The sequence below is a fragment of the Daldinia loculata genome (assembly GCF_022478755.1).
Source record: "Daldinia loculata strain CBS 113971 unplaced genomic scaffold F4817scaffold_2, whole genome shotgun sequence".
Taxonomy (NCBI): Eukaryota; Fungi; Ascomycota; class Sordariomycetes; order Xylariales; family Hypoxylaceae; genus Daldinia; species Daldinia loculata.
The window spans coordinates 452,013-470,523 of NW_026054856.1; the positions used below are offsets into that span (position 1 = coordinate 452,013).

An 18,511-nucleotide genomic window follows, 5' to 3' on the forward strand; every position below is an offset into this window, starting at 1 on the left:
TTTTAGCTGAGAGGAATGCTGCAGCTACTTGGTACTACCAAATATTGAATTGAGCCATTTCAGCCATTGGCTAATATGTAACGTCGAGGAAGCTTAGCCGTAGCCATGTATTTCGTGATACTCCATTGGGTATTGCGACAGCCCAACAGCTGAGTTCTGATTAATAATTAATAAGGTGGTTTAGAATGCTTGATACTACCTACCGAGGAATGCAAGTTTAATCACTTATCAATTGAGCCACGCATTATAAAGTAGGAGGACCTCTAGCCCTAGAGCTCCAGCTTATTATCTATAAACAACCTTGGGGGCTTCATTGACTGAAAGCTACCCAAGTAAATCCAGACGAGCCCAAACATACTTATCTTTAGGAGAGTACTACAAAGACGGTTACAATATTGCGTATCAATATTGGGTAGTTATAGCTACGATTTCTAATACTGAGCAAGTTACATAATTATATATAAGTCGTAAACCGGTGAATACGACAAGCCATTCAACGCACTAAAGCCTAGCCGGTGAACATATCTAAGCGCTCTAGAATATTCTTTTTTTGGGAGGATTGCTCTATTAGTATTATAATAAGTTCAAGCGGGTAATATCGTAACCATCAAGAATTGCCGGTTAGAACTGAACAAACGAGCTCGCCACCTCCACAGATCGCTAACTCCCTCGGGATATCTCTATCTATATCTATTATACTAGTAAGGAATACCATTGGTCATGAGCTGGAACTGGTCGTACACCATGGTACTGTAACTGCCCGCACTCCTTCTGACCAGGTCCTTCACGAAGTCGGCCGCCTCGCGCTCGGTACGCTCCAATACAAACCGCTCTTTAAAGAATTTGACACTCTCCGGCTTGAAGCATGGCAGCCCGCTATCCATCATGAGTAAGACGATCTGGCTCAGCTTCTCTGCATGTGGACGACACGCCAAGAAAGATTTCACGCACAGCTCCTCGAACCACTTGAAGGCCTGGTGATCTGTACTGCCTCCCATCACAGCCAGCATTTCACCTGTGAGCTTGAAGGGCGCACGCTCGAACCGCACACCACCAGGAGCGATATCAAAACAAAACCCAAAGTCGATGTGCAAGATATGGCCAGCGTCGTCGATCATGATGTTACCATTATGGCGGTCCTTGAACTGCAGGAGGAAAGATATTATGCTGTAAGCAGCCATGCTCTTTACGAAATTGTTACGCGCCTGCTGGAAGCGGAGCGAATCTTCGTTGCCGTATTTACTGATGAAATAGTCGTATAGCCCATTGACGGCTTCTCGGCCCAGCATATCTCGGGAAATTGAGTTTGGCAAGACGTCGATAACACCACAGCCTGGAGCAGTAGCAGTCACACGGTAAGGGAACACATAGACGTCGAGTCCGACGTTATGGAAGATACCGCGGAACGCCGCAATCATCTGTAAGGCCAACACATCTTGTCGACAGTCATCACCAACCTTGAAGATAGCGCTCTGCCAGACCTCGATTGTGGTCTCAGCCGGGGGTTGGCCCGTCTTGCTCACCTCCTGGACTACTTCTTCTGTTTCCTCTACGCCGCTCTTCGCTTTTTGGATGCGGAATGTAGCCATGAATGGTGCCTTCGCGTGTGATTGGAGCGGTTTGCCAGATTTACGGTCAATGCCGATGACAACGCCATCAGGGTTACTAGGCAAGTAAACACCAACATCAACTTTAATCTTTCGAAGCTCTTCTTCGATCTTTTGCTTCTTCTCCGGCTTGTCGCGCTTAATTAGAGGCTTAAGCTTGCCAGATATGCTGGTGACCTCGTCAAAAAACGTAAACTCTCTCTCGTAAAAATTCCGGTCCTCGTCAGAAAAGCTGTTGATCAACTTTTCCATCACTTTGTCGAGAGCAGGCTTTATGGCATCGGGCTAGCAGCATGTCAGTACGAGGCTACTAGATTTTGGGATGACAAGACTTACAATCATAGCGTCGTCGTCTTTATAAGAGTTTGCCTTCATATTCCAGATAATCTGATGGGCGAACAATTGAGAGAACTGGGCTGTTTCAATGATGTAACGCTCCACGTAACCAAGAGCATCGAATCGAAGACCTTGTACAATTTGTGGTACATAGAAAAATGTTACATCGACTGAGTGATATTCCAGGGCTCTCATAGCATACTGGATTAGGAACGGATGGTTTCGATAGGATGGCAAGAAATAGGTAACAGCGGTGACGGGATTTACAGCAGCCCAGAAGAGTAAGTACTACATTGGTTAGCGGGTTATTGTACGAAAGGCGGGAAGGTCATATGGTTGGTACCTTGAGCTGGAATCCAACATCAGATGGTAATTCACCTCCCAATAATATGGGGAGAGCCTCGGGATCTGAGATGGCCTTGGCCGGGAAATTTAACAACAGCCAGCGAACTTCATTGTGAACGGCTGGGATCGAAAATCGGCTGACTAGCTGTATTGCTAGAGAAGGATGTTCGGCCCATGCTAAGCGAACAAGTGGTTTGAGTGTAGACTTGCGAATTAGCTTTCTATGCCTCCTTAATTTAAATGGCCATAAACCTACTTCGAGTGCCGTCCCAGTACGGTGCGTTAGATGTGGTCGTTGGTGGTTTTCGCCGAGCGGGTGAACCCAGACATTCAATCTAGTCTGTTCACTCTCAAGCAGAACTTGAAATAATGTCTCTTTTTGGGTTAGGGCCCTAAAGTTGCCAACGGCCTGGGCCCCGACGTAAGAGACCGTCTTGAGAGCACTCAAGACATCAGTAATCAAGCGGACTTCGGTCTTCAACTGAAGGATATTGCTGCCGAAGGACCATTTTGGTGCGAACTTAAACCAACTCAATCCCGCAGATAGGATTTTGTCTTTGAGTCGCCATTGAACCAATGGACGGACAGCGGTGCTCACTCTTAGCACTCTTAAGCTAAAGAGAACAATTCTTAGGCGAACCTCTCTAGCCATTGGGTGAGAGGCAGAGTCCTTTAGAGCATCGAGTGTCGAGTCAAGCATACGGATAAAAATCCTATGCATATCCGGGCTACCCAATCGGGTAGCATTGAAGTGACTGCTAAAAAATTGTATCAGGCGAGTATGTGGAGCAAGCATACCATGTACTTGCTGCCGACGCCTTGCAAGGCCTTCGTTATCGCTTGGAGCGAATTCCTGTTTAAGGAAGAACGGATCCGGGTGCCTGATAATATTAGTATTAATACGCATCGTCTCGGGGCCTATCTTACATTAGAGTAGGGTTGAACAACCCAAGTTTATTGTGAATGGCGATTTCCCATTGTTGCGCGATCTCAGCAAGTATTCGAGACTCCATCCTGGGATTCTCGTTTATGACGCCCAGCCAGAGAGATACGCCAAGATTGATGGACTCTTTGGTAAACATTTTGAAGGGAATGCTGACAAGGTAATGAGTAATAGCACTCTCATCCCTCCCACTGCGGCAGAGTAGAGCTGCCGCTCGTCGGAGGATATCTCTCACATCGTGGAGAGGTGTGACCTTCTTGCCGGTAAGACGGGATCCCACGTGGGCCAACGCCGTAACAGCATCAGCGCGATCGGATGTGGCAGATCTAATAAACGAGTCTCGTCGCGTCATGGGCATGATGCTTATTAAATCTTTGCCATGGCTGGGCAGTGCTTCGCCGTACCTGTATTCTTGACGGGTTGTGTATTGAGCAATGAAATGAGATGCCGTGTTTATTGCGATCTGGCCAACAGGGTCCAGAGAAGTTAATCTCTGATCCGTTGCCGGAATTGAGGAACCCATTTCCACGGCAAAGGACCGGCCAAGCGACATGTGCCCATACGCTCCCTCGTCTTCAAACTCGGACAAGTAGGTCTGAAGCAAGCCCTTCACATCGGAAGGAGCTAGATTAACTGCCATTGAGACCCATGATTTAGCTCTCATGTAGAGATTATTAAGCGTAGCCTTTCTAAAAGTATAGTCATCAGAAAGTTCGACAGTGACGTTTCCCAAGCGAGATGTAAACACCGACCGTGGATCATACATTTCTGTCTCAGCTTCGAGGCAACTTATCCACATAAGAGACAACAGCTCGAGGAGAGCAAAGAGCGACGATTTTTGACAGAGAGATGACGGAATCTCACGAATGAACTTGTCAGCGCAATAGAACGCAGCTTGCTGAACACGTTGAATACGATGACAACACCCGCAGAAAATTGCCGCAAGTTGAGAAGCCGCATAGAGAGCCGAAAAAGTCGGCAGCTTTGCTTCCAGAGTCTTCAACAAATATTTCTCCATCACGACGGCCGTAATACCTTCCATAACACCGCGTACATCTTCATTACGCATGCTAGGCTCCAAGAAGTATGAGAGGGTCTTGGTACAATCGCCGGAATCAGCCCTCAAACTTTCAACCAAATACGCGGCATGCAAGAACATGACTTTCCTGTAACTTAGGCTCTTTATCTGTGCGATTCTTGAGGGCACAAGTTCTGTAAGCTGCCTCTTTTGTTTTGCCTCCCGATCTGAAGTGTTAGCTCGACGAAGGACAGTGTTAAGCTCGATGTCACTCTCAACTTGTTCCCCCCGTTGTTCGGCCACTAGAGGTGGTGAGTGGATGGCCATGATGCGCAATTCGTTAATATACTCCTTGCCCCTCTCTGTCAGAGACGTAAAGCCATGTACCACAATATTGAACCAGACATCTCGAATCAGAGAATGTCTATCATCATCTTGGCCGGGAAGCTCGGTAGTAAATTCATGCCTCGACATTAGTATCGCAAGAGGTTGGAGAAGCTGAGCAATTTCGCGGGCTGCAAACTCGACGTCAGATTCCTTCATATGCTGGGACTGGTGTATATCTCCCTTGGAGATCAATTCCTCCAGTATGTGGTCCCAGTAGATGTCATATAGCGGAGAATCATGCTTCACATTTTCCGATATGTAATTTCGAGCTTTCCGAACCTATAGACGCTCGTTAGTGTCCCGTTGTAAACCCATATAAGTGTAAGTCTTACGGCATCAAGGATGATAGCGTTATCTTCAGCAGACGCATTATGGCAGAGCTTAGAATATAATCTAAGAAGAGATCTGAACTCCAGCTGCCCTCCGTTTAAAGATAGGACACTTGCTCCAGTAACGATGTGACAGTCGACCGACTGGTTGACCTTTGTTAACTTTTGCAAGAGCATCGCCTGTGCGAGAGCTGTGATCTTTTCATCGTCGCACATTTCCGCAATGCTGCATATCGCTTGGACGATATTCGCGTATACTAATGTAGTGTCTTCGTCCCCATGAATTTGAAGCGATATATCACTACCCGTAGATTGTCTGCCTTGGTACACGCTTGACAACCCACCGAGCTCGCTAGGAGATCCATTTGGGACATTATGATCCGCATCTGGACTTAGCACATTTCCAAGGGTGTATAGCGTAGTAATAACCGCGTCTTGGGACAGCAGACGCAAAGTAAATGCCAAGCATTTCGACGCAGTAGCAACGATACCGCTAGAGGGCGTAGTCCGCACGATGAAACGTGGCAGTAGTCGAACCACCGTAGGAGCAAAGTTCGGCGAGATTTTGGAAAGTATAGCCATCGAACGAAACACAGTTGATGCCAACGTCTCGTCTGCCATTTGCATTGGATTATCCAAAGACTCCTGTAGCCAACCCATGAGAAGCTCAGAGTCCGCCGCATCCTCGTGCAATATAAAGCAGTTCAAGTAACTAATAATTACGGCAGCTTTGACAGCGCAAGCTAATCTCTGCTGGGCGGATGAACCGAGCTCAATGAAATCAGCACTGTCTTCGAGGCGGTCCATCTCCTCCTGCGCGATGCTCGCATATAGCTCAATTGACTGAAAATCAGGATCCGGACTACTTGCAGAACCTAGCTTCGACATGCCATCCTTAGACATCAATATATCGAGGATATGAGAGGTTCTGAGAAGCTTGACATCCGCGATTAGAAGGGAAGTAGCAGAGACTAAGAGCCACATGAAGCTCCTCTGAAGTAGCATGGAACCTAAAGGTCGTCCCTGATTAGCGTAATGCCGGAGTATTCTCTTCCAGTCCTTAGCGTTACGGTCCGATATGTGCACATTCCGAATAGTAGAAAACGCAGCATCGACGGCAGTTAAGAAAGATTCGGAGAGCAGGTTGCTAATCTTCCTAATCAGAGCCAATCTTCCACCACTCCTCCAGAAATTAGCTTGAGCAGAAGCAGCATCAAGAAACCCCAGTAAAGAAATAGCTACAGTTGCAATATGGATAGCATCATCTAAGTTTGGCTGAGCATCTCCGTTTAGTTTGAGTGGAACTGTGCCCTTTACAGTCGTAGACATTGCAGCCAGAAGGGCCCAGATATTATCAGACACGGTCTCATGTAAGTCATCGTAGTTGTTCCCTAATGAGAGTAGGGCGGCGGTGACGTGTGAGGTTAAGGCTTCGATGGGGGACGGTTCGATCTTGCTGAAAGCGGGCGAGGGGAGAAAAGTCTGAGCGTGTGCCTCGAGGATGTAGGGTATCAATTGGCTAGCTAGTTTCTGAGCACTTTGGCTGCTCTGGACCATCGGTGCGGCCTTGCAGAGGGAAACGAGTACTTCAAATTCACGTATAGTCTTAAGATATTCAGTTAGCTATTCTGTACCATTTGTCTCTTCATGTTCCGAGGTACTTTACCATGGGAACACGAGCCAACGAGGACGGATAACCCCTAGCTGAGCCATTGGCACTTTCTTTTCCCCTCCCACGGATGTTTGTAGCTCTGCATAGTCGATCGAGGTCGGACTTGTCGAAAGAGGTGGTGGAACTCGTGGCCGAAAGTACAGCAATCTTCTGCAGCGCCTGCTGGCGGATATTGCGTGCCATTTTCGAGCACGGTATTATCTAGAAAGAAAGAAAAACAACGCGAACCATTACAGTGGCTTCTAAACGAGAGTGTGATACAGACGAAATGTTTACACAGGACTATAACAAGACCAACGTTTAAGCAAAAAGGAGTGATTGTCGCAAAAGCGGTACAATTAAATTGATGATGCAGATGGCTGTTTCCCCTATCTAAAAATTAGGTGGGTCCCCCATTAGTGCTACAAGGTACATATGTACCTACGGTTAGGTATTTGAAGTTACAGTTGACTTAGTCATCAAGAGCTACCCCTGTCATCAAAGTGGGCTAGCCAGTCAGCCAGCAAGGCTGCAAGCTCGACGCGCGTGAATGGAAACCTCACCTCATCATCAAAGCTCAACTTCAGCCCTACCTAACCTAGGTAGCTTCCTTTCATCACCACAATCCACTACGCCAGACCACCCGCATCCAACTCTATAATTATAACGGCCGATAAATAAATACACATAGCACTATCCGGATAATACGACAACGACAATTACCAAGATGGCCATGTTCAGCCAGAACCCCGTCCTAAACGGGCCCAACTACTCGTTTGCCGAAGTTCCTAAAGATGTCATCGATGGTTTGCGGGAACACCGTTTCAACCCGTAAGATATTTCAACATTCTAAGATTTTGCTCGCTCGAACCCTCTCTTCTAAGAAGCTTAATCTGACTTTCCACGTCGTAGATACACCGACAACGGAGGCTCCACCCTCGCCATCGCCGGCGCCGACTTCACCATCATGGCCGGCGACACCCGTCTAACGTCAGGCTACAGCATCAACACGCGGTACGCGCCCAAGGTATTCAAGATCGGTGGATCCAACTCGTCGCAGGACGACGCCAACATCCTGCTATCCGTGGTCGGGTTCGCGGCGGACGGCGAGGCTCTAAAGGAGCGACTTGACGCCATCTGCAAAATGTACCGGTACCGCCACGGCAAGCCCATGTCCGTCAACGCCTGCGCCAAGCGCCTGTCTACCATCATGTACCAGAAGCGCTTCTTCCCATACTACGTCTACGCTATCCTAGGCGGTATCGACGAGGAGGGCAAGGGTGCCGTATACAGCTACGACCCCGTCGGCAGCTACGAGCGCGAGCAGTGCCGAGCCGGCGGTGCTGCAGGCAGTCTAATCATGCCCTTCCTCGACAACCAGGTCAACTTCAAGAACCAATATGTGCCTGGAAGCGGCACCGGGCACGACCTACAGGAACGTGAGCGCGTGCCGCTACCGAGGGAGGAAGTGGAAATACTGGTGAAGGATGCCTTCGACTCGGCGGTTGAGCGTCATATCGAAGTCGGTGATGCGCTGCAGGTGGTCATCATTACCAAGGACGGGATTGAGGAGAAGGTTCTTCCACTAAAGAAGGATTAAAGGATTGCCAGTGCTCCGATTACAAGCGACTGTGTACTATATCATAAGCAACGGAGTTCCCTGATGTTTAAATACATCATAACTGACTACTGACATTATCGAGTATGGTCAAACCAGTTTCACAATGCCGATATGCCGAAGCCAAAAATGTGTGACGGTTATAGTATTGGGTGGTTTGCTCAGACTTCATCATGGCTAGTTAATAGCACTAGCTATCGTCGCAATGGTCCTGGTCTAGCCCTTTAAGTATTAATATGCTGAAAGTTTCAAGCCTTCCGGGCCATGAAATGGTCTCTGTTTAGATTGTTTATCCCAGATTCATCAGTTATGATATAACATACCCATGGCTCCAATCCATATTTATCTCTATATTGATATGAACGCTGCAGTTACCTAACATTCAGGTAGGAGACATAGTTGGGTGAGATAGGACTCTCGGCTACACAATGTATACCCTATAGCTCATGCTAATTCATAGCGTGATGCCCATAGGAAGATATTCGTTGAATATTCACCAGCCTTTAACCTATTCGTTCGCTATCTATTTGTCCCTCCTCGTCCCGCCCGAGTACCTGGTTCTATCAGCTCGGTGACAACGTCCTGAAGTGCGAACCGGACACCAAAAAAGAAAAGGTAGAAATTGCAAAAAATGGTGTTGGTCCGAGCGATGAGGGGCCTTCCTCATAAGGTAAGACATCTGCTCAAAAATTGTGTCAAGTTCACACTTCATATTACACTATCCTTTGATTGCAATGTAGTTATTTTTCTATTACATACTATCGTCACCTTCCCCTATGCACAATATTGCCTTTTAAGACATCCGCTCTAAAGTTCTATTGAAATATACCTTTGTGGTTTATTTGATCAAGGTCTTCAAATTTACAGATGTCTTAAAACCCCCATTAGTTTATGGAGATAAATATGAGCAGTAGTTTTCAACATCAATTAATTCTAAAAGCGCCTATATAGTTGCAATTCTGTACAATGCATAATACTTGTTACTAAAGTATACATTCGTAGAGCCGGGCCCGGTCCGGCCCCGAGTCTTATTGATACAAAAATACCTCTCTGAGATCCTCGTCCTCAAACGACCTTTACCGAACAAAAGCATGAGATGAATTATGATCATGAACTGATCAGTGCAGCACCTACCGCATAAAATACGAGGGCTAGAAGAGTCGTTAAGATTCGGTGCTACGATGCATTTCGGTCCATACGATAGGTGGCCGGCGGATCCCGCGTAGCGATTGGCGGACCGTGATCCCGTTATGTCAGCTGACCGGACCACTCCCGAATACCCGGAAAGTCATGCCACTGTCCGCCCAGAGACAACAACACACGACAAATCCACGTGAGCTATTCGGCCCCGGAGGTCCTCCGACTTTTCCTCGTATTTAGAGAATATCGCTACGGACCGCTCCGGTTGGAACGCGTTGGGCCAACTCACCTAAGTTCATGTGAAGAGTAAAGTCTGAGACAAAGTGGTCTAACACGCATTCGCACAGGGGAATTCTCGACCCGGTAAGACCGTACCAGCGGATCAGGTGGCAAGGCAAACCGATCAAAATTACCACGAATTCTTTTTTAGCATGGCTGCCTGGGTGAGCCGTCCGAAGTCCTGCGGATCAATACGCCTAGACTTGTCTAGCTCGAAGTCGCCCTTTTCGGCCCTACCTAGAAGATACGTTTGGGTTTGGCCCAGGTCGCATAAGATCAAACTTATCTTAGCCGTTCACGTAGCTTACATACCATGAGCCGGGATTGGCTTAACCTTATCCATATAACTCTTCGGAGCGTAGCCCGAACTGGGATTAAATGGCATGACTTTGTTAACCCAAGAAGATGCCAGCACTATAGTACGTATGGGTTACGGTAATCAGTTCGCCTATGCGAAACCGCTAGTTAGCCTCATTAGGTAGCGAGTGTATCTCGTTAGTGGCCACGTTAGGCTTATGAGTGATAATATTAGCCTCTGCCAATTTCTGTACATGAGCCCTATAGAAAATCAACCGTTGAGTCGCCACAATGAGCCGTCTAATGTGGCCGACCATGCAGTCTTGCTTTGCCGGGATATAAGCTTAACTGAATGAGCTCTAACCTCTGCCAGCCTGGCCAGCTTGGCTTTTAAGCGCTTGGTCGACTAGAACAAGGTTGCGGCCCTGTGGCTGACGATTAAGTAACGTAAACATCTAGGTGTATCCCAGGCGAATGGGAAAGCCGTTGTCTTACGCCACCTTATCTAGATGTCAGATCCACGTCAGGAGTTGAAGCGCTTGTTTTTAGCCTGCATTACAAGTGTGCTTCGTCTGAGCCTCCCCCACGATTTACATACCAATTACAGTTGGTTCCACGTGGTTGTTCGCTAATTTCCGCGGCTCGAGCTTCCTTCCAGAGTAAGTTAGAACCGGCTCATCGCCCAAGACGGCTTTGGAGTTAAGGCTAGCAAGATAGAGAGAAGGCGAATCAGCAAAGGTATCGACTCGAGAAGGTTTCGAGAAAAATTTTTTGAATTAGACATTTTCAAATAGAATCCGAAAATAGCAACCCAAGTAGACTTTAGAGATACATAGTACGTTAAGATAAATCATGGTGTTTTGCTTACCAGTGATAATACAGCTAAAAAATGGCACTGCAAGTTGTTCTACATAGGTAGGTACCTACCTAATCAATCACTAATAAAGCGTGCCTCGCACCATCAAAACTGTTCCTGAATAGCTACTTAGGCTGCTAAGATGGACTGCCGGAATAAACTAATAGCACTTAGCTATCTGCGCTACAGCTCGCCACAATGGTTACGAAGCTTCGGAGGGGAGAGCTAGTCACTAGCTAACAGAGCAAGCGAGGCGAATAGTGATGGCTAGTGAAGCAGCAAGGCCATCTATTTTTACCCTAAGGTGAGGTAGAAGACGCCATGGAATATTCCGAGGCCTCCCAAGGTATCTTATCCGTCGGGGCGAGCTTACGAATCTAATTAACCTGGCCAGAAGGTTGACAATCCATCAAACTTCAAAAGCGATATTATGGTGAAGTATCAGGAGACTTACATGTTGTAGATCACTTCCAAAATTGGACATATCGAGCTCGTATTTTACTACAATTAAGCACCAAGATCTACCAAATAGGTGCGTGGGTTCAAGTCGGCTGGTCACTAGAGAGTGTGGATGTTTTGGGTGTATGTATTTGGACTGCATAATCTAGTGGCAAGGACGATCACTTACGAAGAGGCCCAGAGGTACCATGAGGGCAAATGGATTAAAGGGAAAGATATACCTACCAAGGCGGGAAAGTGAGGCTGAGTTGTGTAACGAAATAAGGCAACCAGGCTGGCATCGGCATATTATTCTGGTAACCGCCCTTGTAGATCTTACGGACTGTACGGAACGGATCACATGTGAGCTTCCTCCGGGGGGGGGCACCTGTTCGGCCTGTCCAGCAGCATTGCTGCAACCTTACCGCTTTAAGTAACGTACGTACCTCTTGGGCGTGTAACTAGGTAACACAACCCACCGGGTGTTCGTGTAAAACCAAACCTACGGTAGGTATTGAATAACTAATAAAAGATGTTATGTACTTATGTACAACTCTGTATTTTCACTTACAGCAGCAAGGTAAAACAAACCTACAAAACTCATTTTAGATTTAGATATCTCTTTCGAAGTTCTGGAACCGGCTGGTAGCACTGAGTAATCTCCGCCCGGAGCAAAGCCTCCGTAGATGAATTATGTCTTATGTACGGCACTTACATGTTTCGGTGTAAGAGTACCTCTTCTAAATTATCACGAGGGGGGAAATCAGGTTAAGTCTTTTACTTTTTAGCAACTACCCAGTGTAAGTGAGGAGTTGAGATCCTAGAAAAGCTCAAGTGCTATACTACGACTGTGGATTGAGTACCCTAGGTAAGCAATTCCCGGGTGGGAACAACTGGAACATTCGCAACGGCGTCGAATAGATCATACGGCTGTGGCGCTGCTAGTGATATTCAGAGGCATACCCAACCCAGTTCAATCCTTTACGTGGCAGGTGCCTCAATGGATACCTAACTACCTAAGGTATCAGCTAATAAGCCGATGCTTGCAATAACGCGCATGGCTGCAGGATGCATAAGGGACTAATAACATGTTCATCACTAAAGATAAGCTACTTACGTGTAGTAGCCGGTGACCCTTCTATGTATGTATGTATGTATGTAGGAGGTACTGTAGGTAGTGTAAGGAAATATATGGATATCAGAATTAGCGGAATATGGTATAGAGCAGGAAGCGTGGCAAATACCGTAGATGTACGTAAATGGTTCGAGTTTACGAAGAGGACTAAACGGATTAAGGCCGAGGGGGAACGGCGGGTGCGTGGTATAAGTGCTATCCGATAAAATCTAAACTAGAGGGTAAGGTAAGGCAAAATAGTTAGGATAAGTAAAAATAGTGTGTAAGTAGGTAGGTTAGTTTACACTAGAGGATAGCAAACTTTACTACGACCGGTTTACCGTCTTTTAAAAAAAAATGGAAGTCTAATGCGAAGGCGGCTCCGTGTTACACAAAAGCCACACGTACATGCATACGTGTCTGTATATTGTCATATGTCTGGCCGTGCATACATATGGTCATCATATCCCAATAAGACGTATTCTAATATACAATGTAAAAGTTTGAACAGTTGTCGATCATGGTTCGGGTTTATGGCCTGACACCTCTCCGCATTGGAAATGTCTAATGCGACTTTGGCTAACTTATGTAGTAAGGAGTAATGTATGTGCGTATATACCTGGCAGCCTAGACACATCCCTTGTATTACCGATATGTTACCTAGCATAGAGCATAGGTACATGCTATACATGCTATATGTACATGTTATGCAGTACCTAGGTACATCGGACGTAAGTACAATCCGTACATAAATTCGCCTAGTAGATACATCATGTATCATCTACCTGTTAACTAGGTAACTATAATTATGACAATGATAGACATTGAAAACTATAAAAATAAAAAAAACCGTCAAATCAAATCGGTGTATACACTACTAATAAAAGTTCGCCTTAACATCAAATCATTGGCGCCCAAAAATCCCAATTCCCAATTCCTGCTCATATGTATGATACGACGTCACTGTCGCAAAGTTCATGAAGATCAAGTTAAGAATTTCATCATCGACATCATTTGCCCGCTAGGTCCAGGGATCAGCAATCTCCACATCGACCAGGTTGAGGGGGATGGGAAAACACCAATTTCCCCGATCCCAATTGCGACAATCCGACAGAAAGTCGATTGCGGCTCAGTCCGAGGTCTGGGTTCCCATTTCATCATTCTAGCTACCAGGCTTGCCGATCAGATTCGCAGATCTTCATCCTCCACCATTAAACCTGGCAAGGAACATCAATCACACGGGCCACAACATGTAACAGCACCACAACAGCAGAACAGCAGAACAGCAGAACAGCAATTGTAGCCAAGGAATGTAGCTTAGTACGTATCAAGCTACTTACATACCAGCATACCAAGCTGACCTACTAATTGTTGTAATGGATGAACTATGTAGCTTCTGCTTCTGTTACAGTTGCATTGCAGTACTATTTCGTTCTGAAGCTTTATTAAAGATCTACTACGCGGCCCCGTCGGTCTAGCGTTGATGCATTCTACACCATGCCGAGGTGCGTCCCAATTATTCTGGAATTGCTTTTTGTACTGTAGCGGGACTCGCTATCTGCCTAGGTACCCTAGGTAAATAGCGTACGCTACAAGACCCCTCTGAATGCGCCGGTGCACCCTTCGTGGGGGGTACAACGGTTAGACACTCAGAAGAAATCGTCTATGCTTCGGATTCATCTACATCCGTTAGAAGACGGCGTTCAGTTCAGAAAGAGCCAAATATCCAAGGTAAATTTAGTCGTCTCGAGTAGCGTCCGAGATCATTAGGTGCCGTTCCGCTCCGCTACAAGCGTTGTTCGATTACTTTGTGGTTCCTGGATCGTTTCGGCTTTGCGCAGGATTGGTTCGGCCATAGTGACAGCCGCAACCCGTTTAAATGGCCTTACCCAGGAGCAGATTTACGTTCAGACTTTGAACACACCTGGTACCGAATTGTTTTGTGACGAGATCGGCACTACAGATCTGACAAAAATCCCATGGAGGCTCACATTCGTACGAGACTCACCTTGCTGAAGGCCCGGCTAGATCTTCTGTGGCTGAGTAGCGAGCCGAGGAATGGGACATGTCCTGCGAAATGGGATCAGTAATAACTACCTAACCTGACCTACCTGGTAGGCTTCATGGGACCCCCCATGGGCCCACTCCAAAAAAGAAGACCCAAGGGCCTGGTGGCGAAACACCACCAGCCTACTGCAAATTCCCATCTCTCTGTCCCCAATTTTCGTTTCCTCCTAGTGTATTAGCACTCGTCTAAGCTTATTGGCTGCTCTTGTTACTTTCTTCTACTCCCAACGCTTCGTTCGGCTTCCGTTGTTCTATCTGGGCCCATCCGCTGTGAACCCATCCACCCCCGGGGGGCTCGAAGCCGGGATACTCCTGCATTGCTTCTACTATCTGGTTCGTCGTCTGGTCTCCCCTGGTGAAGCCCTACAAGTACTCTCGTACTACTAACTTAGACTTCGCGGCCATGTCTAGGTAAGCTTGACAAGACTAACTTTTGGCCACCTGCATTGCCGCGAGTCGTCAACTTCCTTGTAATGTTTCTTGAAGTTGTCTCATGATGTTTTCCCTCATACCATACTGCATACTTGTCGAAGGAAAAGGTAAAGATTGTCGTTACATAATGACCGCTTTGCTTAATGCCCTAATGACCAGGATTGTCAGAAGTCACGTCGGGCCACATGGGCATCCTAATTAGCCACATCGTCTAAATATTCTTGTCGATATCCTCCCCATTTACCTACCTATCTATGTGCCTACCTGTATACCTACCTACCTACCTAGGTACCTATCTATGTGACATAACTCCCTCGGCCAGGACTGAGAGGATAACTACTCGGGCCCAGCTCGTAACACGGTCCCTTTAGCCTTCTCGGTAATTCCATACCATCGAAGCTCTTCGAGTTCCCTTCTAGACGTTAAGCACAGGCACGAGATACCAAATACCTGTAGTCGCTCTCCATTAGTAGTCGAAATTTTTTACTATAGTTTTCCAGCTTACGGGTCTATGGATTTGTATGCTATCCCTGCGTCCGGTCTGTTTTCATCGTTGGATTGGACACTTGGGGAGGCAGATCCATCGAATTTCCCACAAGTATATAATCATCCAATCGCTACTCGTGGTGCCACTAGAAAGGTACGCGAGACCTCTGTTCCATACCGATCTACTACCTTGTCAAGAACCGCTCGGATCTTGGTCACGCCCCGGTCGACTACCGCTCAGCCTTCATTGATTTGCGCCACACCGCACAAGACTACCTATCACTTCTTTCCCTAGCCTCATCAAGATTCCTGGGCTTCAAACAATTTAGGGTTTGCCGGACGCCTTATTACACCTTGTCTGTCAAGGCAGTATTAGAAGACTAAGTCTGCTCGAGTTGTTTACAGGTTCAAAGCAACACCGCGAGCACCTGACGAACTAGATCTCCCTGCCCGGCCGCCAAAATTATACCTCGGCCTCTGGTGAGACCTAATGGAAGATGTCCCACCGCCTTTGGCGGCAAACAGCGAGTCTGCGACAGGAGAGGGCGTCGGTGCCCATCAAGGGCGCACCCAGAATGATGGACGACCGCTATTGTCGCATGGCCAAAGTCCCGCAAATGATCCTGCCTTCCAAGCCCAGTATCAGCAACTCTACGGCCCATCTCCCAATGTATTCTCAGGCCAACTCGACATGTCTCACCCCCAAGGGCCTGACCGTCAGGGACCTTACAACATGACTGCGATGGCCAGCGCACTTCCCCAGCCTGGATACAGACCTAGCTATAATCCGGGACAGTTACAGCAACGATTCAACGCCGGTCAATCGTCTAATATGATTCCTCCTATACAACAAGTAGCGCAGTTCGCTGGCCCTCCGAATATGGCCCAACTAGGAGGTCAGCCCTACTATGTTGCCCAACATCCGCAGTTGGCGCCGTATTACAATGCCCATTTATCGTCGTCGCAGCAACAACACCAGACATCCCAACAACCGAGCCTATCCCCACGACATAGCCTAAGCTACTATTCGAACCCAGTTATGATGAATCAGTCTCAACATGCTCTTCCCGCTGGCTATTATTATCCTACGTCGAACCAATATACGTCTCCACATTCTGCTCTTCATGGCCAGGTGGCACCAGGACAGTATTTCTTGGCAGACGGCACGTCGAGTGATCCGCGAGGGCAGTCACCATTGCACAGGAACTATCAAGCAGGCGTAATTATAAATTCTGCTCGGGGAGATAGTACGACTGTCTAGTCTTAAATTAGGAGTGCTGAAATCGCTAATGATGTGTTTTCTCAGTGTCTCCAGAGGCGCGGTCCAACATCGTCCGAGGACCTCCAAGGAAGCCTCGACAGAGCGGTAAGTCTTCTCGTTGCCGCTACTTGAATATATTTGTAACACTAAACCTTGCTAGGTCATGCCATCTGGATAGGGAATCTACCTCCACAGACCGATTTAATGAGCCTGGTACATCACGTTTGCAAAGAAGCGATAGGGCTGGAGTCACTCTTCCTTATCTCGAAGAGTAATTGTGCCTTTGCCAATTTTAAAGATGAGCAAAGCTGTGTTGCAGCTCAGCAAAAGCTTCACGATTCGAAATTCCAGTCAGTACGACTGGTTAGCCGGCTACGAAAGAGCACAGTCGAAGGAGCTGGTGGGCAGACGGCTCCTACGGGACCAGCAGCAACTTCTCCAAGCGGAAAAAATACATCTACTGGGACTATAAAGAGCTTACAGGACAATCTTCCAGAACCTACAACTTCGGTAACTGATACGCAACCAGAGCAGAGAAACGCGCTTAATAGTGACGCCAGTGCACAAAGAGACAAGTTTTTTATACTTAAAAGTCTCACAGTGGAAGATTTGGAACTGAGTGTTCGGACAGGCTTGTGGGCAACCCAATCCCATAATGAAGAAATATTAAATAATGCTTTTAAAGTAAGTTTTATTCACAATTATCTTGAATTCATTGTATCCTAATCTAATGAGGGTTACAAACAGGCAGTTGATAATGTTTATTTGGTGTTCTCTGCAAACAAGTCAGGGGAATATTTCGGTTATGCCAGGATGACCTCGCCCATCAATGATGATCCAGCGGCCGCTATTGAGTTTGCGCCTAAGGCACAGACTACGAGCAATCTAGATCTTCCTAAAGCTATCCCAACTGAAGCTACAGACACTTGCCCGAGAGGACGAATCATCGACGACTCGGCTCGAGGGACAATATTTTGGGAGATAGAACGAGAAGATGTGGACGCAATCGTCGACGGGGAAGATTCCGAAGACTCGGCTAGTGCGAGGAGTGGCCAAGATGGCGAAGGGGGGCCTAGCAAGGCATGGGGCAAGCCCTTCAATCTTGAATGGCTATCGACTACGAGATTACCGTTCTACCGAACACGCGGGCTACGAAATCCCTGGAACTCTAACAGGGAGGTTAAAATCGCAAGAGACGGCACGGAGCTAGAGCCGACAGTTGGTAGGAGGCTAATTGGGTTGTTTAACCGTATCCAGAGCCCTGCATCTATACCCATGGGCGCACGACCGGGTATGCCGATGGTTGCAGGATATCCGCCGCCGACTATGCCTCCCCCTTACCGATGACGACAGCGAGTCCCATTGCGATGGGCGCGCGCCACGAAATTCAAAAGAGGTGGCAAAAGGTCGAGCTAGTCTCGGCTAGCTATGCTGAGCGTAGCAAACGAAGCGGGAAAAAAAGGAAGTGATGCTGGTCTACACCCACATCATGTTGTTGTATATACAGGTCTCGACGAAAAAGTGGCACCTCATGGCATCGTACTATAGATAGCGCCCCACAGCAAGCCGACGATTGCAGTGTTCTAGTGTATGCTCTATAGTATTACGTATAATGAAGGAGAAACACGATGGAAACGCCATTTGCATAAGCATCGTCATTATCGAACCACGTGTACGTGATTAGGGGGATTGCCAAGCACTTTGACCATATCTTTTGGAACGTCGTTGAGCATTTTTAGTATATGTTATTGATGTTCCGATGGTCCCCCAAGACCCTCATGACCATCATTAGCCCGAAAGAGACTATAAGGAGACACAACCCATCCCTGTTCAGTCTGTTGGATACATCAAGTTAGGTATGTAGTGTGTAGATGACATGTATGCCGTATACGCCAAATGGGTCAAAA

General features: G+C 47.2%; 3 protein-coding genes across 3 annotated transcripts; 2 read left to right on the forward strand and 1 right to left on the reverse strand.

The window, feature by feature from the left end:
• Positions 1-478: 478 nt before the first annotated feature.
• Positions 479-6,990, reverse strand: F4817DRAFT_323575 (uncharacterized protein). The gene is made up of 6 exons (XM_049301530.1): positions 6,632-6,990; positions 4,969-6,570; positions 3,216-4,915; positions 2,287-3,169; positions 1,944-2,231; positions 479-1,892 (listed from the first exon to the last, which is right to left on the reverse strand). The coding sequence occupies exons 1-6, from the start codon at positions 6,818-6,820 to the stop codon at positions 699-701; spliced, it is 5,856 nt and encodes a 1,951-aa protein (XP_049163514.1). The 5' UTR covers positions 6,821-6,990; the 3' UTR covers positions 479-698.
• A 353-nt stretch (positions 6,991-7,343) lies between these two features.
• On the forward strand, positions 7,344-8,216 carry F4817DRAFT_311387 (N-terminal nucleophile aminohydrolase; the record flags this gene model as incomplete). Its single annotated transcript, XM_049299989.1, has 2 exons — positions 7,344-7,447; positions 7,529-8,216. The coding sequence occupies 2 exons, from the start codon at positions 7,344-7,346 to the stop codon at positions 8,214-8,216; spliced, it is 792 nt and encodes a 263-aa protein (XP_049163515.1).
• Positions 8,217-15,736: 7,520 nt separating this feature from the next.
• On the forward strand, positions 15,737-18,261 carry F4817DRAFT_81274 (uncharacterized protein). The gene is made up of 4 exons (XM_049307918.1): positions 15,737-16,590; positions 16,650-16,709; positions 16,765-17,288; positions 17,340-18,261. Exons 1-4 carry the CDS (start codon positions 15,834-15,836, stop codon positions 17,949-17,951), a joined length of 1,953 nt encoding a protein of 650 aa, XP_049163516.1. The 5' UTR covers positions 15,737-15,833; the 3' UTR covers positions 17,952-18,261.
• The last annotated feature ends 250 nt before the right edge of the window (positions 18,262-18,511 follow it).

Coding starts and splice junctions, on each gene's coding strand:
- F4817DRAFT_323575 (XM_049301530.1), bottom strand. CDS start 6,820: ATGGCACGCAATATCCGCCAGCAGGCGCTGCAGAAGATTGCTGTACTT. Junction 3,170..3,215: donor TTGTTCAACCCTACTCTAAT/GTAAGATAGGCC, acceptor TAATATTATCAG/GCACCCGGATCCGTTCTTCC. Junction 1,893..1,943: donor AAGACGACGACGCTATGATT/GTAAGTCTTGTC, acceptor ACATGCTGCTAG/CCCGATGCCATAAAGCCTGC.
- F4817DRAFT_81274 (XM_049307918.1), top strand. CDS start 15,834: ATGGAAGATGTCCCACCGCCTTTGGCGGCAAACAGCGAGTCTGCGACA. Junction 16,591..16,649: donor AAATTCTGCTCGGGGAGATA/GTACGACTGTCT, acceptor GTGTTTTCTCAG/TGTCTCCAGAGGCGCGGTCC. Junction 16,710..16,764: donor AAGGAAGCCTCGACAGAGCG/GTAAGTCTTCTC, acceptor AAACCTTGCTAG/GTCATGCCATCTGGATAGGG.